The sequence below is a fragment of the Tenrec ecaudatus genome, chromosome 8 (assembly GCF_050624435.1).
Source record: "Tenrec ecaudatus isolate mTenEca1 chromosome 8, mTenEca1.hap1, whole genome shotgun sequence".
Taxonomy (NCBI): Eukaryota; Metazoa; Chordata; class Mammalia; order Afrosoricida; family Tenrecidae; genus Tenrec; species Tenrec ecaudatus.
Genome location: NC_134537.1, coordinates 82,926,839 through 82,953,394, shown reverse-complemented (window position 1 = coordinate 82,953,394; position 26,556 = coordinate 82,926,839). Strand labels below are relative to the sequence as shown.

Sequence of the window (26,556 nt, the reverse complement as noted above, 5' to 3'; positions counted from 1 at the left end):
CAGTATCAGAAACCCCGTGGGGCTCTGGGAGCCACAGCCGACGCCGTGGCAGTGTGTTTTTGTGATTTTTATACAGCATGGCCTCATCTTCCCCCGCCTGGACTGCTTTTCTTCATTGCTTAGTCTTAACCACATGTTAAGGCTCAGATGCATGACATAGATATTTGGCGGGGAGACACAGTTTAATATGTAATAGATGTACAGAAAATAACAATGGTTTAGTTAAACTACAAATGATTGTGATATACACACTGGGCCCAACTTCCTCGTTGTTCCAAGCTACTACATGAGAGGGTTTTAAAGGTCTCTGGGAAATTTCCATTTTCCCCTCTTGTATAGCCCCCAAGTTCAGTGGCAGGTGTTTATTCTTTCTAGTTAAAGAAGAGGGTGCATTCGTAACTAGATCGGTCTGATTGTGGACCCATAATCCTTACCAAAATACATAAAAAAACTCATTCTCATTTTGACTTACCTATTTGCTACTGGACACAGGAAATCTGTCAGATGCCAAGCAGTGGAGCTCTATAAGTGCCTGTTAATACAGGAATTCTCAGGGGAAAAGGAAAAAATATTGTTAGCTCTTTTATACTATCTCCATCTCTTTGCATGATTTTTCTTTTTTGATAGACTACCCTCTAAGGGTCTCCTATCACAAGCCTGTCATCTGAGTACTGAATGTTCATGTTTCTTCCGTTTTGGCTTTCTAAAAGTGATCATACTTGTTCCTCTTTGGGTGCCTGCTCCAACAGTTATATTTGTTTATTATTACTATCCTTGTTTTAAAAAAATAATATTTACAATGTATTGCATTACTTCGCTATAAGCACTTTCTTCATTTTAGCATCGTTCTTAATCAGACCAGGATACTACTTTGTTAGATGACAAATTAGTTAGATGCTTGCTAATGGGTGTCGGAATTGCAATTGGATGGTGGGGGTATTATTGCACAGTTCCTCCGGAATCTCTTCCATGACGTGACATTTGTCATTTGTCGATGAATCAGGTAGCAGCTGTTAGGACATTGTGTATCAGATTCATTGAATCCCCTCCTCGCTTGGCATCACATGATTCTATTGACTAATGTACCATTTCCCCCCAATATTTCTGAATGGGCCACTTGAAAATTTTCATTGTTTGGATCTTCTGGGCAGCTGTGGATTTTTTGGTGACGTTTCCTAGGCAGAAGCTGGCGATACTGGTTTGTAACTGTCAGTTGAAGATCTGCACTTGGCAGGCAGACGCACTTGCTGTTTCCAGGTCCGTGAAGTCTATCTGGCCTGCTTGCTTCAGGAACGCGCACATTATTGTAAATGGCAGCTGGCTAAAGTTGACAGACCAGACACTTGTAGACTTTCCCCCCCACATTTTCTCTAGTTTGTGGGTGTTGGGGATGACGATTGTATGCTTCTGCTTAATGGGAAGACTTAGGGAATCATGGGTTTCTAATAATATTCCTGAGAAATCTGGGTACTTTGACATGAATACTGCCTTTAGTGTAAAGCTAGACAGTTGACTGGCCTTTTTCCTGTGTAAGGAGACCTCTCCAAAAAGTATTGATTTGTGCAATATCGGCTGTCTGTCAGGAAGGATAAATAGTTGTAGTTTAAACTCAGCAATGCAACAACTCCCATGATCAGTAATGTTTCTCTGAACATTGGTTTAATTCATTCCATTTGATTAGGCTTATTTATTTATCTTTTAGCTTAGATCCGTTTAGGGCAGAGCTGGCAAGACTTTCTACTTTAGTGCACAGATATTAGTAAATAATGCTGGAAAATATTGTTGCTGCCTTCTCGACCAACAGCAAACATTTCCCAGACTGTAACTAGCAGAGTTGGATTTTAAGCTGTGGCCATGTGACAGAAGTTCTTTATGTATGCACCTTGGCAGATTCTGCATCCCAAAGCAGTCTATTATCCAGTTTGTTCACTTTTATGAATGATTCACTGGTGTTTGAACTAATCCAAGAGCTCCAAATCTGTACCTTACTTACATGGTCTATGACAGTGGTTCTCAACCTGTGGGTCTCGACCCCTTTGGGGGTCAAACAACCCTTTCACAGGGGTCCCCTGATTCATAACAGTAGCAAAATGACAGTGATGAAGTTGCAATGAAAATAACTTTACGGTTGGGGGTCACCACAACATGAGGAACTGTATTGAAGGGTCGTGGCATGAGGAAGGTTGAGAACCACTGATCTATATGACCTCTTGCTTCTAATCCTACTTATGACTGATTGTCTTGGTTATTTATTCATGTGGCGTATACGACACTAAAACTTAGTGACTTAAAACAACCATTTTATTTGCTCAGTGATTCTGCAGGTCAAATGCAGCAGAGCCTACAGGGAATGACTCATTTCTGCTTCATACTTTCTGGGGCCTCAGCTGGGTAGATTAAATGCTTGGGATGGCTACACTGCGGGATCTGAGTGTTCAGTGGAGACTGTTGCAGGAGCACCTTGGTGCTTCCCCTGTGACTTGGGTTCCTCATAGCCTAATGGCTGGACTCTAAGGGGAAGGCCATGCAAGCTGCCCTCCGTGGAAGGTCTGGGTTTAATAGTCCCTGCACAGCAGTCTCAGTACTGGTTTCTGTGCTATCTAACAGATGTCTCCAAAATTTAGCAGCTGAAAATGCAAACATCAACTACCATATATACTTGTGTATAAGCTGAGTTTGCCAGCACATTTTAATGCAGTTTTTGTTGTAAAATTAGATGCTTCCGCTGATATTTGGATCTGCTTAGCTCGAGTATGTACAGTTATTCCATTTCAGTGGGTCAGGACTCTGGAGTGGCTTGGCTGGGAACATTAAAGTCTCTCAGAAGGCTACAGTCATCTGGAGATTCAGTTGGGGTGGAAGGACCCACTCCCCTGCTCTGGCGTGCTGCAGTTCCCTCCAGCTGCTGGATGGCGAGGGCTGTCACTCCGTGCCTGCTGTGTGAGCCTCTCCGCACAGGCTGCTCCCCTTGTGACACTTTGCTTTTCCCAGTGGGAGTGGTGAGAGAGAGCACACCATCAAGATGGAAGCTAGACTCATTTTATGACTGCAGCTCAGAAATGATGGCCTGTTGCTTTTGCCATTTTTCATTCGTTAAAAGAGAGTCATTACATTAGTCCCTTAAAGGGAAAGGCTTATACAAGGCTGTGAATTTCTGGAACCAGTGATGTTTGGAGGTCCAGTGAGGGCTGCCTTCCACAACGTGACTTCTGCCATATCTTATTAAAGGAGTCACTGGGCCTGCCCATATTTAAGGGGGATAAGAGGGATAAAATAGCTTCCACTTCTCAAGGGAGAGAAGGATTTGATGGCAGCCTCACATTTCATTGCCTATAATCCATGAGCATTTAGCCTCTTTCTACAGGAAGCTTGATTTAGTCTTCTTTTAGAATGTGTTTGCTTGGGCATAGGTAGACTCAATTTTGTCCAAACCCCAGCATCAGACCTCCACAGAGGCAGCCACGGCAGCACATTTACACTCGCAGCACACTGGACAGAGCTTGGCAGAAGCATCTGCGTCTGACCTTTCTGTCCACCATCTCTCTTCCCTGAGGACATTCCTCTGTCTCTGCATATACTTGTCTGATGCTTTAGTGCATGATGTAAGCCATTGAGATCTTCCTTGTAGGCTATGGAATGTTATGTTAGACAGGGTTCTCTAGAAAAACAAAACCAGGACACTTATAATTTATATATATTTAGATAGATAGAGATAGATAAATAGACAGACAACATATAAAAATAAACAGCTAATTATTCTATAGAGCAATACAAATGACTCATTGCAACTCGCATTGGTGAGACAGCTAATACACTGGCAGTCCTTCAAGTCTTGAGGGCCCCTGGGTGCAAGTCAAAGAAGCAGACAGCTGAGTCCTCTGTGGAGCAATTCAGGCTATCCGACCACAGGCAGCAAACAACAAGGCAGGTCACCAACAGTCAGCCAGATGACAGGGTCCGACAGTCCCCCGCTCAAGCAATGCATACTCCAGTAGCGTGGCTAAGCAGATCTTGAAGAAACCTCAAATTACAACGACAGTCCACGGGTTAGATGTCCCATGGGTAGCGTAGGTTGCAAGTTGAGGCAGAGAACCAGCTAAGGCAGCCACACACTGGTCCGATCATCAAAGAACAAGAGACAAGAAAGTCAAGGCTCATGAAGCCATTTATCTCTCCGCCCTTTAATTAATTCTGCACATGTTCATTGGCCAGGTTGGCACAATAAACCTACCTATCAGAAATGTACAAAGCCATCTTTGGGCTGCAGGTACCTGGGTTCCCTCTTGAAATATGCCCTTACTCTTCAATCCCTCCCCAAACCAATACCAGGACGTCTCTGAAAGTTCATGGGGAAATTTCATTATCTTTTAACTCCATTTTTCCATGAACATTTTGAAGCCCCTTGTTCCTAAATATATTTCCTAAAGCATACCTCGTTTTACTGTGCTTCACAGACCCTGCATTTTTTTTACAAATTGAAGGTTTGCGGCGATCTTAAGTCGAGCAACTCTTTCAGCACCATTTTTCCAAAAGCTGTTACACACTTCATAGACTACAGTGTATTGTAAACATTACTTTATATGCACTGGCAAACCAAAATTTTGGGGTGGCTTGCTTAATTGTGATGTTTGCTTTATTGTGGTAACCTGGAACTGAACTCCCAGTGTCTCTTAGGATTTTTTTAAACCCACCAGGTTGTTAGATTTCACAGCCCTTAACTTCTACGGAGGAAGTTACTAATTATTTTGGACATGAGCAAGACAGTGAGAATGATCTGGGACAAAAACATTCTGCTCTGGTGGGAACAGAATGACTGTTCAAATCAGATGATTGAGGTCCCTCCCGTGTTAGATAACTGTCTGTGAGGAAGAAGCCTTTTAAAGAACTATATAGCACCGATGAAATACAAACGTTTCCTCTACTTCTGTGGTGCTTCCTTCTCCCCACTATCGCGACCTCAGTTCTACCTTACAAATCGATTACACCAGAACATGCACACTGCTACAGATAAGAGCCCGCAGCACAGGGAATCCAGGATAGATAAACCCCTCAGGGCCAACAATGAGGGTAGACATGCCAGGAGGATTAAGGGAGGGTGGGGGGAGAAGGGGGAATCAATCACAAAGATCTACCTAGAACCCCCTCCCAGGGGGACGAATAATGGAAAAGTGGGTAATGGGCGATAGAGGACGATGTAAGATAAGGAAATAATTATCTATAACTTATCAACGGTTCATGAGGGAGGGCTGGGAGGTGAGGGAGGGGGAAGAAATGGGGAGCTGATATCAGGGGCTCAAGAGTAAAGAGAATGCTTTGAAAATTATGGTGGCATATGTGCAAATGTGCTTGACACACTGGATAAATGTATGTATTGTGATGAGATGTAAGATCCCCCGATAAAAGTAGGGGGGGGGAGAAGAACTACAGGGTTAGCCGTTCCAAACCACCAGCTACTCCTAGGGAGAAAAGTGAGGTTTTCTACTCTCGTAAAGAGTTTCAGTCTTAGAAGCCCACAGAGAAAATTCTACCCTGTCCTTATATGGTCACCATGAGTCAGAATTGACTTGATGGCAGTGAGTTATCCTGTTTTAAGAGCTGTGGGATAGCCTACCAGCATCGCCCATCAGCCTACTGTAAGTTACCACAGAAGGTTCTAGTTAGGCTCTGTGCCTGCTTTGTAACTTGCCTACTTTCTTTCTTTGTTCCTTTTCGCTTTCACGTTTTTTATCTTGGTATGGCCTTCAGAGTGGCTAGAGAAAGAAACCTTTAGGCTGCTAAATAGGAGCTTGGATCCTGTAAGTCTCATGAGTTATCCTCAGTCTCCCTCGGGGTGATGGAGAATAAAGGATCTGTGTGCTGCCTTAATGCCTCAGAATAACCAACCACCTTGAAGAGCACAGCTCCATGTGGGCAACAAGTTTAGTAGTCTTAGAAGGTGATTGTTGTTCCCTTCTTAAATTGAGCAGAAGAAAGCAAATGCTCTCAAGATTTTAGGACCATTAAGTTAATTGGTTCATTTTCCAACGTTCAGAATAAAAACTTCTCTCCAATTCTTTTATCTCAGCAGGCATTACTGAAGAGTGAAATGTTACCATCTTACTAGGAAATCAATGAGATGTAATAAAGTCACCTTTCAATAGCCAACGAATGAAAGTAATGCATTAATACTGCTAGATATATATTGAGTGTTCAATAAATACTTGATTAATTGTACCCCAAAGTAATTAAGGTAGAATTTATTTATTTTTATTTAACTGGGTTTTAAACTAGATGGTCATGAATCATCATGTCAGTCCTTGGTGTCCAGTCTGAAAGATCAGAGATTTAAGTTTCAAAGGAAAATGCTAGCATATTTTGTCTCTTTTCAAGTTAGTCTGTGGGAGTGTGACGTGGGCTTAATTTTAATTCCATTCAATAGCACATTGCTTGTAATGAAGGGCAGCTTTGTGCCCTGACAAAGAAATGTCGAAGAACCAGAATGTGCCTCCAGATACCGATTTATTTTCCTGTTTCAGGCAAGAAAACGTTTAAATATTAGGTCAGAGTTTTTCTTTTCTTGGAGAATTCCAGGTGATAAAACTCCAGGCACGATACGCATTCAGTAACTGCCTAATCAGTTAAACCCCCCTCATTAGAGTCTTCTATTAAATCATATTGATAATTCCCTGCTCTTTCTTTGTTCACTTGAAATCAATGAACCAGAATTCTCTAGTTTGACTTTCCACAGGTCTGAAGGTTGAACTTCCCCCTGCTTTAAACAAACATTCACATAATTGAGATAATTTATTCTTGCTTTGGCTCCTTTTTAAATTTTTCTTAGTTTATTATAAAACGTAAATCAGTGAGCTTTAACAAGTGCTCATGTAGCCCCCACTCAGAGCAAGACCATAACCACTCCTCAAGTAAGAGGGGCTCCGGGCCAGCCCTTCCCAATCTTACTTCCCTCCCATCCTGCCTTAATCCCTTTCACCAGTCACTTAACTTTTGAGGCAGTTTCCCCTTGTTTGTCTTGAAAATTCATTACATAATTATACATCCATTAACTATAAAGTTAAATTTTGTTGTTTATATTGCTGTAGAATGTCAACAAGTCAATTCTGACTCATGGTCGTTCTGTGTGACACAGTGAAACTGCCCCATAGGGTCCCTAGGCTCTAGCCATCAGTGCGGCTGATTGCCAGATCTTCTTACCTGCAGCTGCCTGGTGGTTCTCTGCACTGATCTTTAGTCAAGCACTTTAACCATTGCACCACCAAAGCTCTTTTTGCACTTAAGATAAAGTGGAATAATTTTAGTACTTTCTTGTTGTCTTTCTAGCTACTTCTACTCTTTAGTCTATGTGGAATTTAGGAACAATGTATACAGCTATGCTTAAACTGAAAGAACTCAAGAAAAAAAATAAAGCCATTGTGTTAGTCTGGTTAGACTAGAGAAACAAATCCAGGGAGACTCATGCATGTATAAGAGAGAACTTTATATCAAAGAGCAATTATACATTAAGAAAACATCCCAGCCCTGTCCGCGTCAAGTCCATAAATCTGATATTAGCCCATATGCCCATTACCAGTCTATAAATTCTTCTTCAGACTCACGCAGCTCATGAAATGACACCGGATGCAGGAAGAAAGATCACAGGCCAGTGGGTGGAAGGTCTTGTGGATCCAGTGGTGGTGGAACCATCTCAGTGCTGACGAGGGTCTCCAGGTGGCTCCTCCAGCTCCAGGACTCCAGCAGCCTCATCAGTGTAGCTCCATGTGTCTTGACAGCAGAAAGACCAAGCAGTCTCTGTGTATCTGGCCTCTAGTGAGCTATTTAATAACGTGGCACCCCCAAATGAGGTCATCAAGCTGCAATCTGATTGACAGGCTAGACTCCACCTCTTTTCAAGTTGACAAAAGATTATGTAACTGCCACAGCCATATTGAAAGATTCTATGGGAAATTTTTTGAATGATGCAAGAAGCATCAAGTGAAGATGGAAAGGATACTCAGAGTCACTGTACCAGAAAGAACTAGTTGACCTCCCACCATTTCAGTAGGTAGTATGTGAGCAAGAACCAATGGTGCAAGAAGTTCAAGCTGCACTGAAAGCATTAATCAAAACAAGGCTTCTGGAATTGATGGAATACCAATTGAAATGTTTCAATAAGCTGATGAAGCACTTACACATCTATGCCAGGAAATAGGGAAGACAACTACTTGACCAACTGACTGGAAGAGATCCATATTTCTACCCATCCCAAAGAAAAATGATCCAACAGACTACTTGGATTATAATGCAATATCATTGATATCACATGCAAGTAAAATTTTGCTAAGATTATCCAATAACAGTTGTAGCAGTACATAGACAGGGAGTTACCAGAGGTTCAGGCCAGATACAGAAGAGGACATGGAGCAAGGGACATCACTGCTGATGTCAGATGGATCTTGGCTGAAAGCAGAGAATACCAGAAAGATCTTTACTTGTATTTTATTGATTATGCCAGGAACGTCCAGAAAACTTCATTGAACTCATGCAGAACGTGTACATGGGTCAAGAGGCAGTTCTGTGCAAACAGAACAAGGGAATGCTGCAGGGTTTAAAACCAGGAAAGGTGTGTGTCAGGGTTGTATCTTATCACACTTATGCAAGCTATATGCTGAACAAGTAATCAGAGAAACTAGATTCTGTGAAGAAGAACCGTGAGCACTGTTGTTAGGTGTCATCAAGTCAGTTCCAACTCTGGAGACCCTGTGCGCAACAGAAGGAAACTGCCCGGTCCTGCGACAGCCTCACAAGTGTTCCTTTGCCCAAGCCCTTTGACGCACCCACTGCGGCAGTCCTTGTCGAGGACCTTCTTCTGTTTCACTGCCCTCTGCTTTCCCACGGATGAGGTCCTTTCTAGGGCCTGGTCTCTCCTGACCACATGTCCGAAGTACGTGAGTCGAAGTCTCGCCATCCTTGCCTCTAAAGAGCATTCCAGCTCTCGTGGACATAGCAACCTTAAATCTGCATCAAATGATTTAAAATCTGGGGAGCCCTACAGTTTAGTGTTTTTGTTGTTTCCGGTTATGTTGTCTTGATTTAATGTATGTATACCTTATCATTTTTGTTTTTATAAATCATATTACTGGGGGCTCTTACAGCTCTTGTAACAATCCGTACATCAGTTGTGTCAAGCACATTTGTACATATGTTGCCATCATCGTTTCAAAAACATTTTCTTTCTACTTGAGCCCTTGGTATCAGCTCCTCTTTCTCCCTACCCTCCTGCCCGTGTGAACACTGGATAATTTAAGAATTATTTTCATTTTCATATTTTACACCATCCGCTGTCTCCCTTCACCTACATTTCTGTTGTTTGTCCCCCCAGTAGCTGGAGCAGGGGGTGAGGGGGCGGAGGGGTGTGTGTACCTCGATCACTGTGATCGGTTTCTCCTTTCTCTCCCTTCACCCCCCTACCTTCCCCAACCTCACGGCATCACTGTTCTCATGATTGGTCCTGAGGGGTTATTTTTCCTGGATTCTGTGTGTCGAGATGTTCTTATCTGTACCAGCGTTCATACTCAGGTCTAGCCAGATTTATAAGATAAAAATGGGGTCATGATAGTGAGGGGAGGAAGACTGTTGTGTGTTTCATTGGTGCTATACTGCACCCTGCTGACTCGTCCCATCCTTGTGACCCTTCTGTGATGGGATGTCCAATTGTCTACAGATGGGCTTTGGGTCTCCACTCTGACCCCCGTTGTTCACATCATGGTTGTTTGTTTTGGGTCTTCTGATGCCTGAACCTGACCCTTTGACACCTTGTGCTTCCCTGCTAGATGGCTGCTTGTTTAACTTCAAGTCTTTAAGACCCCAGACGCTATGTCTTGTAAGAGCCGGGCACCATCAGCTTTCTTTACCACATTAACTGATGTACCCATTCAGTCTTCAGAGATCATATCAGGAAGATGAGCATCGCAGAATGCCAGGTTATTAGAACAAAAGGTTCTTGCATTGAGGGAAGACTTGAATAGAGGCCCAATGTCTGTCTGCCACCATAATACTAAACCTATAAATATATGTATATAGACCTATATCCCTGTAATTATATATTTAGATATGTACATGTCTGTTTATCCCTCTATAAATGTCTTTTGCCTCTTAGTTTCCTCTATTTCCTTTCACTTTCCTCCTGTCCCACTATCATGTTCGACCTCACTTGGCTCTCCGTATTTCCTCTCGGCTACATTGCACCTGATTGAACCCCACCAGGCATTCTACACCTTCCTCACCATCGATTTTAGATCATTTGCTGTTCCTTTATCCCTGGGTTTGCTGGCTTCTCCTACCCTCTCTTTCCCCCACCTCCTCCTCTTTCTCCCTGGAACCATCGATCCTGTTGTTTTCTCCTCGGGATTGTTTATCCTGCCTATCTTATATAGATAGACATGAAAGAAAAAAAAGGGGTGGAGTGGTGGGGAAGCCTATGAATAGTTCCAGGTCTGTCTGCTGGCCCTTATAAATGTTTTCCAGTCAGGTCTGATGCAGTGCCAAACCCCAACCCAACCCTCTCTCCCCCCTAGTTCAAAGTCTATTTTCAGAATTCCTCAGGGACTTTGCTGCTTTGCTCCCCTTGCTGCTCTGTTGTGCTCCATTCGTGTTATGCCCTGGTGTGTGTGTGGTGGGGGGTGGAGGGGGTCAGCAGACACAATTCCCACACTGTGTCTCTGGTGTGGCCACGTAGCGCTGTGGATCAGTCAAGGAGTGCCATGTGTTATAGTGAGGCTGACCCTATGGTCCTCTCTGTGCATTGGCTGCTCTGAGTGGGAATGTCATCCGCGACACTTGGTGACCTTGGTTAGTACTTGGATGGGACACCTCATCAATTTTGTTGAACATTTTATACTTGAGAAATTTGTTTCAGGAATACTTCAAGACCTAGATTAGTTTGCTTCATCCAGAAAGGATCTCCATTACTTTTTGCCAGCTTCTGAGAATGCTGGGAACTGGTGGCATAGTGGTTACAGTTGGGCTGCTAACCTCAAGGTCAGCCGTTCAAACCCATTACAATCCACAGGAGAAAGATGAGGGTGTCTGCTCCCATAAAGGTTTACAGCTTCCAAAGCCCAAAGGGCCCTTCTGCTTTCTCCATTGTAAGTCAGAATCAGTGTGGTGACTGTGGGTTTTGTTTGGGTGTGTTTTCTTAAGAGCGGTAGTTTTCCATGATCCAGGCTTGCTAACCCCGGGAGTCTCACCATTGAAACCTTTAGAATACCATCTCCACCTTTGCACAGTTCTTTCCCTTTTCCTCCTTGAGCCCTCCAACTCTGCCTCCCAACCTCCCCGAACAGCGACACATCCCAGTGCGCAGGGGCGTGAAGGTAAACAGGGTCTCAGCTTCTGGTTGCCACGTGACTCCTACCCAGTCCTAAGTAACGCCAGCGGGGCTGTGGTGGTCCCAGCTGTCCTTCCTGGATTGACAAATAGGAAAAGGGGCTCCATTTGCAAGCCACTGGTGATTCCCCTGGCAGAGGAGTCTCAGGGAGGAGACGAGCCAGACAGGGTTTGATGTAGCAACGATGAAACATACAGCTTTCACAAACGGGTGCACAAGCAAATGTGGCGAAGAAAGCTGATGGTGCCCGGCTATCAAAAGATATAGCGACTGGGGTCTTAATGGCTTGACAGTAAATAAGCGGCCATCTAGCTCAGAAGCAACAAAGCCCACATGGAAGAAGCACACCAGCCTGTGCGATCACAAGGTGTCAAGGGATCAGGTATCAGGCATCATCAGAACAAAAAATCTTACCATAGTGAAATGAGCGGGGGGAGTGCAGAGTGGAGACCCAAAGCCCATTTGTAGGCCACTGGACATTCCCTTACAGAAGGGTCTTGGGAAGGGGGAGGAGACGACACAGTCAGGGTACGATATAGCAACGATGAAAACTACAACTTTCCTCTAGTTCCTAAATGCTTCCTGCCCCCCTCCCACTATCATGATCCAAATCCTACCTTGCAAGTCTGACTAGACCAGAGGATGTACACTGGTACAAATAGGAACTGAAAACAGGGAAGCCAGGGCGGATGATCCCTCAGAACCAGTGGTGTGAGTGGCAATATTGAGAGGGAATAGGGAGAGTGGGTTGGAAAGGGGGAACTGATTACAAGGATCTACATGTGACCTCCTCCCTGGGTGACATACAACAGAAAAATGGGTGAAGGGAGACGTGGGACAGAGCAAGATATGACAAATAAAAATTTATAAATTATCAAGGGTTCATGAGGGAGGAGGAATGGAAAGGGAGAGGCAAAAATGAGGACATGATGCCAGGGGCTTGGGTGGAGAGCAAATGTTTTGAAAATGATGAGGGCAAGGAATGTACAGATGTGCTTTACACAGTTGATGTATGTATGGATTGTGATAGGAGTTGTATGAGCCCCTAATAAAACGATGAAAAAAAAGAAAAAGGGACTCTAGCTCCTCTCTAAGGCCTCATATGTTCTCCTTACTCTTAGCCTGACAGTGGTTCCCTGTAAAAGATTTTCCTGGTGGAACTTTATTTTTTAATAGAAGCCTGTTAAAGCGTTGTCCGTATGTTTCCTTGTCTGGCTGGATGGCTGATCTGATCATCCAGTCGGCCTCAGTCAAGCCTGATGTCATTTCCTTTTCTATCAGTATCATCCTGGTCACTTTTATCCCCCACACTCTAAAGTACAGTTCTTGCCATTTTAAAAATTGGTCCTCCTTTATCAGGTTGCTGCTCCTTATAGCGTCTCGCATTTGTGGAGTGTGTTTGTTTACAGAGATTGTCGCCTGCCTGTGTTAGACCTTGCCCGTGATTTACTCTGCTGTCGCTTAGGGAGCGTGTTGTGGAAATAAAGTCGCAGGTATCATTTTCATCTAACGACCGATCAAAGGAAATGGAAAATCAGGACACAGGCATAAAAAGTAATCAAGAAAAGTCAAAAACCCTTTCTGTGCTATAAATGAAGGGACACGTTGTTGCCATGTGTGGCGTGATGTTGAAAACCAGAGCGTGGGCAGCAGGTTATGCACCTGCTGCTCTTAATGCAGGTGATCTCCCGTGCGGCAAGAACTCCAGGAACTGGGCCTCGGCTTGGCCTGAGTTTGGATCACAGTTTACTTCCTAGTTCTTGACCTCGAGATGGGACACTTTCTGAAAAGGATAATAACTCCAATCTTGTAAGATGTTCAATAGTTAGCTAATGTCTAACATGGATTTAAGTGCTTAAAACAGCCTGCCCCTCCTATCGTCTTATACTTTACAGTCACTTAACTAGAAAGTTGTTACCTCTTTTTTTGTTTTTCTCTTGTCTCTCTTTTTAGTGAGAGAATGAGTTTGTCAGAATCGCAAGCTAAGAATTCAGGTTCATTTCCTGTCCTTGAACGCTTTTCTCTTTTAAAAGGAGTGTATTTATTTTCAACGTCCTTCTCTCCCCTGGTGCCTCCCACCCCAAGAAGAAAGGCTAGAGTAACCTAGAGAACAAAGAGTTGTTCCCGTCGATTCGGGTACCACATCGACTGACTCTACTTCTGCCCACCACACCCCCTGTATGTTCTCGTTAAAGTAGACTCAGAAAGGGAGTTAAGCATCTGGATTTGTGCCACTTTTACCCTTGTATGTTTTAAAGGTTCCCCCCCTTACCATTTTTATTAATAACCATTGAGCTACTCATAATTAACCTGCTCGTATTGCCCAGTGACTGAGGCAGTTGGTATGTCCATTTTGTGTAATTTCCTTTCTTGCCTCAGTTCTGAGATCAGCCAAAACTCCATCTTAGGCCAAGTGGTATGCATCTTTCACCGGGAAGCGGAAAGGATCAAAATTGGGCATTCTTTTCCACGGCTTAGGACTTGAGGTTTAAGGGCATCTGGTCCAAAAGAAGAATCAAAGAGATGTGCTAGCCCCTAATCCTCCCCAGATTGGAGGTTTGTTGGGAGAGCGGCAGCTCTTTGCAGCCCCCTGAGGTCTGATAAGCCAGTTGGGAATGGAAAGGCTTGGCCACCTGAATACTGAACAGCTCTCTCTGCTTCCATCCTTTCTAGGAGCAAACATATGCTCTTTCATTGAGCACCTTTCCTCCGGGGCTCCGTTCAGTCTAACGTGTCCTTAACTGGAACATCACTCAACAGTCTAACAGCAATGTCAATATATCATGTACACACACACACACACATACACACTGGTTTGTTTTCTTTTCCCAAAGAGATGTCTGTCTTGGGCAGGGCAGGGGCAAAGCCCGGGAGAGATGCACTATAAATACTGAGGCCACTTCCTTTACTGTTGCACCAAATTGAGCACTAAACCCAAATCTCAGAATCCTATTCTAGACAATTTTCAAGACACTCTTTTTTTAAAAAAAAAAACTTATTTCATCACCACAGCTGGTCAGGTGGTAAAGATAAAAAATATGCATCCTTCCCAAGTAGCTCCAAAACCATTGGGTTGATTCTGACTCATGACAACTGCCCCTTGGGTTTCTGAGGCCTTAACACTTTACAGGAGTAGAAAGTCTCATCTTTCTCCTGGAGAGTAGATGGTAGATTTGAACATCAGATCTTAAGGTTCATTGCCCAATGTTTTACCTCTAAGCCACGGGGACTCTCTGTGCCATTGAGTTGATTGTGAGCCTATAGAAGAGGGTAAAAATGCCCCTGGAGGTTTGCGACTGTAACTGTGGGAGTAGAAAGTTCCTTCTTTCTCCCACGAGGCAGCTGGTTGTTTTAAACTGCTAACCTTATAGTTAGCAGCCCAATGCATAGCCACTATGCTACCAGAGCTCCACTGTAGTGTGTGTGTGTGTCCTCTTGGTATATGAGGGAGTATTCCCCCCAAAAAAAATGTAATTTATTTTTCAAAGTTATTTATTTAAATTTTTTTTTTTTACAAAGCAACCTTATAACCTTCAAAGTGCTCTCCTTTACACTTAATACATTTGTCAAATCTGCCATTCCATTCTAGGAAACATTTTTCAGCCTCGTCTGTTTGGATGGTTGACGGCACATCACTCATTTTTGCTTCACTTCGCTCTGTGTTGTCAAATTGCTGTCCTTTTGTGTTCCTCTTCATTTGAGAAAACAAAAAGAAGTAGCATGGAGCAAGGCCAGATGAGTAAGGTGTACGAGCCAAGAGAGGTATGCTGTTTTTTGCCAAAAACTGGCATTGAGATGCTGTGTGAGCAGGTGCGCTGTCATGGTGGCAAAACCAGTTCCCCAACTGCCACATATCAGGCCTTTTTGTCGCACACTATGATGCAATCTTTTCAGAACCTCTAAATGGAAAGTTTGATTAACAGTTGGTGGAACGAACTCTTAATTGTACTACTATGAGTCGACATTTTCGTCCATTCAGGAAGTTGACAGACGTCCAGAACAACCTACGTTTCACCTTTTTTGAAATGAGTAAAACCACTGGAATTTTTCCCATAGTGCTGTCCTCGTAAGCTGTATTCAACATCACAACAGTTTTTGTGGCATCTTTCCCGAGCAGGATACAAAATTTCACAGAGGCAAGCTGTTCTCTTAAATCGGCTGAAACTGATTCTAGCAAAATTGCTTTTAAGATAAAATTCATTGTGACCAGAGAGAACCTTCCCAGGCGACGCCACTGGGTGCACCAGCTCAGAGCAGAGCTGCTGGATGCTCACCTAGTGGGAAAAACACGTACCTTGAAAGCTCCACCCAGCGCAGCTTTTTCCCCTCCAGTTTCTTTTTGGGTAGCCCCTTGTAGGTACATTCCAGTGTGTTAGGTAATTTGGAGGATAAAACAAAGCCAGCCTTGAACTGTCCCTGTCTTCTGCCTGTCCTTAATGCTCTGGTAACAACTGTTAGCTCTGCTCATGGGGCCCCCTGGGGTCTGCTGCAAGCAGCAATGTAATGCCTGCTCATTCCCCAGCCCAGGGATTTGGCACCATCACAGGCAAGCAGCAGCGGGGAGGTCTGGGTTCCTGTGCGGTCCGCGTGTGCCTCTCCTCACAGTTACGCAGAGCCATGAGCCAGCCTGTGCATGTCAGTCCAGGAGGCTGGCTGACGTCAGCCTTGAAGGGTAATTGCTTTTTCTTGGCTGGCTACCAAAAGGAAAGTTACTGTGACAGCCTCAGCCGGCTGGAGAGGAGATCTGAGCGAGAGAGGCCCTTCACAGCCCAGGTAATGGGTGTGCCTCGTCTCAGCGGGTGAAGGGCAGGTGAAGTGCTTGTGCCACTGTCCTCCGGAGATGGTCAGAGCAGGCGTGGGCGTCGGAAACAAGCTGTAAAAGAATTACAGACGAGGACATTTTTGTAGTTGCTGAAGGAAGTTGGAGTCTCAACTGGGTAGAAGTTAAGCTTCCTTCCCCAGAATATTTACACTTTTCAAAATGTCAGTGGCCGGCACTGCTGCGCCGCACTGCTTCATATAGAAAGCAAGGTCGGGGCTGGAAAGTAAGTGCCTTACCTTACAAACACAAACCTAGCAAGGCCGGAAATCGCCTCTCCCCTACTTGGGAAGAGTGTTTTCTAGGCAATTGCAGTTGCTAAAGGCAAAAGTAGAACCCAAGGAGCCTGAGATGAGAAAAATCAATATGCTCAGTTGGAATCCGCCGCTACTGAGAAATGCTCAGTTGTGCCCCCAGTGCGGCTGCTGTCCACAGAAAGGAGCAGCAGCTTCTGGGGCCGGGAAGGAAAGCAGGGCACGCATGATCACTGGGCTCCTGCTTCTCCAAGGACTGTCCAGGCCTCTGCTCCGTGGGAGGAAGTGCCTGTCACCTCGGGAGCTATTTATGGGGGACAGATGTAGGTTAATTGCATGCTTTTGGAAGTAAAGCATTTGCCCAACTGTCCACCTTCTATCTGGTACTTAGACCATGATCTTTGTTTGAAAGAGGCCCGTAAAAGGACCGAATTCAGCCTGTCTCTTTGTGCTGAAGCTGAGCAGAATTGCAAGGAAGCACTTCACTTGAGTGGAAAGCTAGAAGCCTGAGGAACCTGGCCCAACAGATATTTACTATCCTGACGTCTCTGCTTTGTGTTTTTAAAATTCTCCATCACACATTTTCTTAAGTCTGTGGGAAATGACATCTGTCCTATAAAACTACAACTCTAAAAAGCCAACAAGAATTCTGAAAATTGGGGTGGGGGGGTCAGCTTATATGTAGTAGAAAGGTGTTTTGTTTTTTTTGTTTTTTTAGTAGAAAGGTTTTTATAGAAATAAACAGAAAGCTGCCTCTACTGTCTTAGCTAACAAGTTTGAAACCGCTAGCCACTCCTCAGCAAAAAAGATGAAGCGTTCTACTCCTATAAAGAGTTGTGGTCTCAAACCCACCAAAGGAATTTTGCCCTGCCCTTCCCTGCCCTATAGAGTTTGGGGTTTCATGTGTACATTGAATCATTTCCAATATTTGGTACTTCGTGTGTGTGTGTGTGTGTGTGGTGTGTGTGTGTGGTGTGTGTGTGTGTGTGTGTGGTGTGTGTGTGTGTGTGTGTGTGTGTGTGTGTCTCATCTTACTATTCTTTTTCTTCTATTCATACCCCCCGTCCCGTTGCATTTCTTTGTGTGCACACATGACAGTCACTGTACACAGTCTAGTAAATCTGCAGACATTTATTGCTTGTTGACTCCATGGCAGTAAGTCAAGCTCATAAAGAATCCCTGGGCAGTGCAAAGAGTTAAACACTCAACTACCAGCCGGAAGGTTGACAGTTCAAATCCACTTCATAGCACTTTGAGAGACAAGCCTTGAAAACCCACTGGACCAGTTCTGTTCTACACAGATGGAGTCATCATAAGCTGGAATCAACTCAGAGTCAAGCCACAGTGAGCCTGGTTATTGTGGTGAGGTGCCATAGTGGGCCTGGTTATTGTGGTGAGATGCCATCATAAGCCTGGTTGTTGTGGTGAGATGCCACAGTGAGCCTGCTGGTTTATGTGGTGAGATGTCATTGGTAAGCCTGGTTGTTGTGGTGAGATGTCATCGGTGAGCCTGGTTGTTGTAGTGAGATGCCATCGGTGAGCCTGGTTGTTGTAATGCAGTGCCATCAGTGAGCCTGGTTGTTCTGGTGAGATGCCATCGGTGGGCCTGGTTGTTGTGGTGAGATGTCATCGGTGAGCCTGGTTGTTGTGGTGAGATGTCATCGGTGATCCTGGTTGTTGTGGTGAGATGCCATCACGCTGGTTCTGCAGTCTCACAACCCTGTGCACGACACGATGGAACACTGCCTGCATGGAGCCCTGTGCCTGCACGAGCCTCACAGTTACGATGCTTCAACTCATTGTCGCAGCTGTCTTAGTCCAGCTCATTGAGAGTGTTTCCCTATTTTACTGACCCTCTATGAAGCCTGGTGTCCTTTTCCAGGGCCTGGCCTCACCTACTAACATGTCCAAAGTGCATGAGATAAAGTCTTACCATCCTTGCCTGTAACGGGCATCCTGACCATATTTCCTCCAAGACAGGTGGGTATTCTTTGGGAATCGATTGCCGCCTCAGCATTCTTTCCCAGCACCACAAGTCAAATGCAGCCCTTCCGCTGAGGTCTTCCTTATCCGTTGTCCAACTTTCACATGCGGATGTGGTCAAAGCTCGTGTCGGGCACACCTTAGTTCTCAAAGCTTTATCTTTACTCTCAAAACGAAAAAAAAAAAACAGCATCGTCACTGCCATCAAGTTGATGCCGACTCATAGCAACCCTGTGAGTTCCCTCCTTCAGAGCAGGCTGGCGGCTTCCAACTGCAGACCTTTCAGGTTGCACCCCAGCGCGTGACCCTACGCTTCCAGGGCGCCTCGAGCTTCGCTCTGTGACACTCCAAAGACATCTTGTGCAACAGATTGGCCCAATGCAGTGGACCGTTGTATTTCTTGACAACCGCTTCCATGAGTGTTGATGGTGGATCCAAGGGACGTGAAATCTTTGACAACGTGGATCTTTTTCCCTTTCCCTTGATGCTATCTATTGAACCAACTGTAAGGATTTGAGTTTTTTTCATACTGAATTATAATCCATACTGGAGCTTGTCGTCTTTGGGCTTCATCAGCAAGTGCCTAACGTCCTCCTTGATTTCAGCAAGCAAAATGTCCTTTGCACATTGCCGGTCAGTGAGCCCGCGCCCCGCCCTAGAGCCGTGTCCCTTGTCACATAGTTCAGTTTCTCCAATTATTTGCTCAGCTCACAGATTGTGACTATAGCCTTAGCACACGCCTTTGTTAATTTTGAGCCATGCCGTTTCCCCTGGTTATTTTTCAGTGACTTGCCCCTGGTCTGTGCACATGTTCTGTACAGACACAGCTCAGCGTTCTAGCATTCCCGTTCCCCAGAATGTGATTCATGGCTCGTTATCATCCACAGTCAATAAAACACACGCCTGGTAGGTGCGTAAAATTATGAGTGGTTAGGTGTATAGGAAAGTCAGTTGTGGCAAGAATTTAAGGCTAAACAGGTTAACCAGAGCCTGGGCATGAAAGGCTTGGTATATAAGGTTAAAGAACTTTCTCTTGGGGCACACCATTAGCAATTCTAAGTAAGGAAATTGCAGCAAGATCAGTTATCTCCAATACTCAGAATTCTGACTGAGTGGGAACTTGGCCCTGTGTGTTTATCTCTTCCTGCTTTCAAGCTTAGCATGTCAATTGAGATATTTGCAGTGACAAGTAACAGAAAACGGAAAATGGCTTAAACCACATGGAAAATGGTATTATCTCATAATAAGTTGACGAGCAGAACAGCGTCAGGGTTGGTTCATTCGGTGCTTTAGGACCCAAGCCGTGTCTATCTTTCTCTCGCTCTCTGTCAACTTCATCCTCGGCCAACTCACCCTTGGAAATGACTGCTGCAGCCATGAATTACTTTCCAAAACAACATCCACGTGAAGAAACTCACTCCCTGTCTCCTTTAACAGCAAGGAAGACTTCCAAAATCACCTAGGAGGGGGCTTCAGAAAGGCCATGGGAAAATTCCATGATCTTTTAGTTTAATCTTTCCATGAATTTTTTGAAGCCCCTTCATGTTATTTAACGTCTCCACTTGAACACTGTCCTCCGTGGAGCATGTCAAAACCAAGCTCCTGATGGCCCCTTTGCACACCTCTCCTCACAGCCTCCCCAGTCTCCGTGAATGGCAGCTCCTGCTTTCTCTAAACTCTGCTTCCCTGAGCTCAGCATTTAGCGTTGTATTTATTCCCTAACCCTGTCACACTGCACGCCCATCTACAAATTCTGGCCGTATCTAAAAATGTGTTCTGATTCACTTATTTTTCCCACCCTGACTCTGCCTTGAGTCACCCCCATCTTTTACCCAGATGATTGTAATCGCTTTCTAGCTTGTCTCCCTCTTTCTGCCCTTGATCACAGTGTGCTCTCTGAATCTGTATTTATTGAGTATCTGCTATATGCCAGGCATCGCTCCGAGATCTAGAACTCTGCCCTGCGTTTGCTTTTTCTGCTGCCTACAATCTTGTTCCTGTAGGCAGCCTCAGGCCCTTGGAGTTTCTTTTCTTTTCTTTCTTTCTTTTTTAAAATACTTTTATTGGGGGCTCTTACATCTTATCACAATCCATGCATTCATCCAGTGTGTCAAGCACATTTGCACATATGCTGCCATCATTTTCAAAACATTCTCTTCCCACTTGAGCCCCTGATATCAGCTCCCCATTTCTTGCCTCCTCCCTTCCCCACCCACCCTCCCTCATGAAACCTTGATAAGTTATAGATGATTATTTTCATATCTTACATCATCCTCTGTTGCCCCTCACCACCTTTCTGTTATTCGTCCCCCTGGGAGGGGATTCTAGATTGATCCTTGTGATTGATTCCCCCTTTCTCCCTCCACCCTCCCCTAATCCTCCTGGGACTTATACTCTCATTGTTGACCCTGAAGGGTTTATCTACCCTGGATTCCCTGTGTTGGGGGCTCTTATCTGTAGCAGTGTGCATGCTCTGGTCTAATCCGATTTGTAAGGTAGAATTGAGGTCATGATAGTGGGGTGAAGGAAACACCAAAGAACTAGAGGAAAGTTGTGTGTTTCACCGGTGCTATATTGCACACTGACTGGCTCATCACTTCCCTGTGACTCCTCTGTGAGGGGATGTCCAATTGTCTACAGATGGGCATTGGTTCTTTACTCCATGTCTCCCCCCTCCCCATTCACATTGGGTATGATTTTGTTCTGGGTCTTAGATGCCTGATACCTGATCCCATCGACACCTCATGATCACACAGGCTGGTATGCTTCTTCCATGTGGGTTTTGTTGCTTCTGAGCTAGATGGCCGCTTGTTTATCTTCAAGCCTTTAAAGACCCCAGATGCTATATCTTTTGATAGCTGGGCACCATCAGCTTTCTTCACCACTTTTGATTATGCACCGCTTTGTCTTCAGTGATCATGTCGGGAAGGTGAGCATCACAGAATGCCGATTGTTAGAACCAAGTGTTCTTGAATTGAGAGAGTACTTGAGTCGAGGCCCAATGTCCATCTGCAACCTTAGTTCTTAACATATAGATATGAGTGCATAGTTCTTAATGACAGCATTGAGAGAAAGAGTGGGATCAATAATAACTTCAAGATGTGGGCCCGAACAACTGGCGAATAGAGTTCTCAGTTACTGAGATGGAGAACAATAGAGAGAAGCAGAGCTCCGTTTGGGAAGAGCTACATTTGGAGTGCCTGTTTAAGATCAAGTAGAGAAATCTAGTAGCAGTCGAGTCTATGAATGTGGATTTCCAGGCAGAGTTCAGGCTAGAGATACAGATTCAGGAAGCAGTGTTGGGACAGATTTTCATTGAGTCACATAGTGGGTGAATTAAGCAAAGAGGTCCAACAACTCAGGCTTGGATATCCCCGTGATCAGAGTTTGGGATATGAGGAAAAACCAACAAAAGAGAGTGAAAGGGACAGCCAGTTAGGTCGGAGAGAATCCAGAGTAGACTTCCGCCAAGCCAAATGAAGAAATGTTTCAAAGAGGAATATGAACTATCTCAAGTGTGCTGATCGCTTATGCATAATCAATATTAATGCTTCACTCTTCAACATGGACAGTCAAGGCTCTTTGTGGTAAAGTTGTAACATGGGACGAGTGATGTAGAAGAACCAGCATCAGAGAGTGACATGCAGGGAAGCAGAGATAATGCAGGGAACTGAAAAAAATTTTCAGTGATAGAAGAGTAAATTCATGGGAAAATGGCATTAGAAGATAATAGGATTTTCCCATAAACTTTTTGAACCCACTTAATATTGCATCATAATACTATAATATGCTGTAATAAAGAAGTAATTTGCATGAAAATATTGCTAATTAAACAGTCATTTTTTAATGTCAATAAGATTTAGAAGGGAATGCCAAGAATATCTAGACATTAACGTATCGAGGCAATGATGGACAATAGGAAGAGCTAAGGAAATTAGAGATGCAGCTCAGAAATTCAAGAATGCACGATTACCAGATGTTCCACAAAAAAAAAAAAAAAAGGAACAGGAAGGGGAAAGATTCGTGAGATAATTTTGAAAGAAAATTTCCCAGAACTGCAAGATGTCGTTGTAAAAGATGTCACTCTCCACTAGAGTGGGGAATTGCTGTAGCACTTAGCGGCATCAAGGCTCCCAGTGTCGGATGGTGACCAGAGATTGGGTGAGGTGAGAAGTGACGAGTAAGGGCTAGTGGTTTGGGAATCCTCTAGGGCTTTTATGAGGGAACGCTGCAGTGGGTTTGGGAAGCCCATTAGAGAGAAGGAAGTAGAGGCACTGAATGTTTGCAAACGCTGAGTGAGAGGTGATGCAGAGGCAGGAAAGTCTAGCGGGGAAGTAGCACTTGACTTCCGCTCTAAGCATTAAGTCTCTAATTAAAACTATGGGCACATTGGTGGTTTGTTTTATATCTTAAGTATACACATTTGGTATGCAAATTATTTTTATTACCATCTTACATTACAGAATCCTTAGCTTTTATTCCCACTCAACTCAAAGTACATTTTCCTCAGCACACTCGTTACCATACATCTCCTTATTTTAAGGTGACCAGATTTTAACATTGGTAAAGCGGGACACCATTGATAAAACTCATATCCTGGCGAAATAGCCACATGGCAGCCGAAAAATGTACACCCTAGCTTGTCATGCATTCTTTCCAAAAATCAGGACTTTTTAAAAACGCGTGGGACACAGGAAAAATGGTTAAAAATCAGGGCTGTCACTTTGTAGATTGGTATCGAACATACGGGCTAAAATCAGACTTAAGGTCTTGGAATGGACTGGATTTGGATGCTTTCTTAATGTACAATTACCCTTTATATAAAACTCTGTCACACACACACACAAATCAGGGCTGTCCCGCCAAAAGCGTGATGTCTAGTCACCTTACTATTTGCATGTTCCAATGTCTTTCCCAGCTGGGTAGTCCATTATTTTAGATTCGCTCTCAACTATTTCACCATTTTGTATATTGTATAGTGGTTTTGCTGTTTCTAGTTTTCAAGTTGTTGCTCTTAGTGCAAGCTTTGCCAGCCTTGTCCATACTTTGTGCTTCTCTTTAAAAGTGTTGGATGGGGCTCATTAACTCCTCAGCTCCAATTTCTGATACATACCTACCCAGCACCCCACACAGGCACCAGGATAGCTCTTAGCCAGGCTCTGCAGGCTCGGAACAGTGCTGTCCTAGGACGCTCTCTCTGCAGAGGAGTGAGCACTTGGCGCCCCAGGGTCACAGCCGCTGAGAGGGCAGAGTTCTTCTAATGGAACCCAGGCCTGTAACCTCAGACACGAACACTCTCACTTGACATTCAAATCAAATGGGATTCAAATCTAACCTCATTCTAATGGGAAGCAAAGTGCCAAGGAGCTTCGAAAAGTGTTGAGGAAGTTCCATAATCTCTTAATTCTGTGTGTCCAAAATTGTTTGGATCTTCCTTGTATGTAAAGAACAATTAGAGCACAAACGGCATCTGATTGCCTTCTGATCACAACCCCTGACCCCAGCAACAAAAACAGGACAACCAGAGAAGCGGCAACATCTAAGAGTGGCCGAGCATGGCGCGGGAGGGATGATACAGATCATTCAAACAAGCTCCGAGTCTGCTACCTCCACCCACCCACCCAAAAGGGTTTTCTCAATCCTTGAGACTAACGCTCCGCCCCTGAGGTTCCAATCAGCTGTGCTTGGGCTCCGGTCATTCTGTATCGTGACTTTTCCAGCTGCCACCAAAAGTTAGTTGAATTTTCTATTTTAAAAAATCCTGATTTCTTAGAATATGTTGCTCATGGGGCTTCCTATTCTAGTTGTAAAACACCTGGACCTGGGATCACACGTCTTAGATTTCACTTGCACCAGACAACTGCCAGCTGAGTGGCCAGTGTTCATTGACGGAGTCTCCTGAGGATTTATCCTTTCACCTCAGCCACTCATTCACCAAATTTGACACACGCCACTTGGAAGCAAGACAGGTGCGATACAGTTTATATTGAAGTTGATAACCAAGGGCCCATAGGATCCAACCACACCGATTGCCATGACCGTTTTTGTGTGTCAGGGGATTTTCAGTGTCTGGTGTTTTGGAAGTCAGTGCCAGGTTTTCATCCAAGGAGCCTCTGGTCTGTCTGGAACCAGCATCCTTTCTGTTAGCAGCCGTGTACACCTCCTAAAAGCTTAGCATCCTGCTTTAAAAACAAAAGGTAGAACAATGCATTTGTTTCTCATCGATCCCAGCAGAGGGTGATGGAGACATACACTGCAGTAACAAGAAGAAATGCGTGTGGTGCAGCTGATGCTGGCTGGGCCTTCAAGTGTGGGCTGCCTTTGAGTCCTGGTTTCCCTTACCACTTGCCCGTGCATACGCAGCCTAGAGGTAACGGAAGATGAGCAAAAGTCGCCTGAAAGCTGTCATGTCACAGAGCATAGTCACTTTGCGCGTTGGAGGTGGACTCAAAACGGAGAACACTGCAGTGAGCGCCTACAGTGCCCTCTGCGTGCTTGCTGTGACCACTTGGGAAATGGCCTCTCGACCATCGCCTGCCTCTCCTCCCGCTCGTGGAGCTTATCTTGCTGGATTCTTGGCAGAATGTATCTCTGTATGCAGTAGTGTCTACACTTTCATTCAAAGTAACAAAATCCAAAGATGTCAAAGTAATAAAAATGCCCCAAACTTACTAAAATGAGATTCTCCCTGACATGGAGTTTGTTCTGTGAGCGAGCGAGGGAAAGAGTGTGGGGGAAGCTGTGGGGGAAGAGCCAGTTGGTGACTTGAGCTTGAGGTGACTCAAGTGTTTTGCCTTTTGTTTTCCTGCTTCCTCACAGGGGTCGGCACCAGAAATTATTACAGAAAGATGGGCTACAGGTTACAAGGGCCATACATGGTGAAGTCGCTACGCTAACCAGAATGGCTCCGGAGCCCAGGCTTGTACATACCCCCTGTGAGGACTCCGCACAGAGGCAGAGCCAGGCAAGCAGGCCCGCACTGTCCCCTGGCAGGAGTGTCGCCCCTCCTCTGCGATGCTGCCCCAAGAAGCCGCCTTCCCCGTCAGGGATGCTGACCTGCCCGGGGCGCCCCGGCACGTGGAGCTCCCGCCCAGCCCTCCTGCGTGTTCTTAAGCCGTCACTTCAGCTTCTGGGGCTTACCTTGGATCCCGCCTACCAGAGCCTGCAGGCGCCGTCATTCCATGTGGCACCCTGACAACGGCCACTTGATCCACTCCCATGTACCCCGAAATTCAGGAAATAAAACTAGTCATTGGAGGGGCAAGCGTCAGAATTGTTGTCATTGGCAGTTGCCATCCACGTGTCTCAGACCCATGGTGACCACTCCTGGTCCCTCGCCATCATAGGTGACGTGGTGTCCTGATGGAGGGATGGAAGATGGGGCTGGCACACAGGAAAGTGTCAGACTCTCGTCTCTGACTTAGGGGCACAGACACGTAAGGATTAGAGCAAAGGTTAAGAAAATGGGCTTTGGTCGCTGTAATGAAAACCACTCTATCTGCTCTGCTCATGTTTGGAAATAGGGTCAGGAGAAGGTGGAGCTGAAGTGGGGGGTTGTGTTTTAAGGGAGATTGCAGTCCTCCAACGCCCCCCCCCCCAGGGAGTCTGGCAGCTAGACAGGCTGTTACAGACATCCTGTATTTCCCGTTTGATTGTCTAGACTTCCCACTCTTGACAACTGCAAGTGGGTGTCGGCTGCCACAAGTAGGGGCCGAGAGTGGCCTGCAGCTTTCCCTTCTCCCGAGCCAGCGAGGCCGACAGGCAGGTGTCTGCAGCTGCAGGCTGCTGTCGTGACTTGCAAGCCGATTCCCTGCTTTCTTATTCTTTAAGATGGATTTTCGTTTGTTTTAAATGGAAAAGGCTCATCTCGTGTAAAATTGTTTATAAGGGGGAAACAGGCACAATTCTAAAAATAGGGGAAAGATGGGCTTTTCCCAAGGTTCATTTTGTAGACTGGCCTCTGAAGAGTCTAGGTAATCTCTGCTAAAGATACTCAGCCAGGAGGAATCAGTTCTTACGGTAAGAGCATGGCTTAACCCAGGCCCCTTTACTTCCATGGAATTTTATAGAGGTTTATTAAATGGAATTGATTTTCCTAAAAGGATCTGAAGATAAACGTGCAGTCTCCAGCGCACAGA

At 44.9% G+C, this 26,556-nt stretch overlaps 1 protein-coding gene across 1 annotated transcript in view; it reads left to right on the top strand.

Moving 5' to 3' along the window:
* The window catches only part of ELP3 (elongator acetyltransferase complex subunit 3), a 111,862-nt gene extending 86,188 nt beyond the window's left edge, over positions 1-25,674 (top strand). Inside the window, exon 15 of the mRNA XM_075556468.1 lies at positions 25,238-25,674. Coding sequence (XP_075412583.1) covers positions 25,238-25,314 — 77 coding nt within the window. The 3' untranslated portion in view covers positions 25,315-25,674. The remainder of the gene's footprint in view (positions 1-25,237) is intronic.
* The last annotated feature ends 882 nt before the right edge of the window (positions 25,675-26,556 follow it).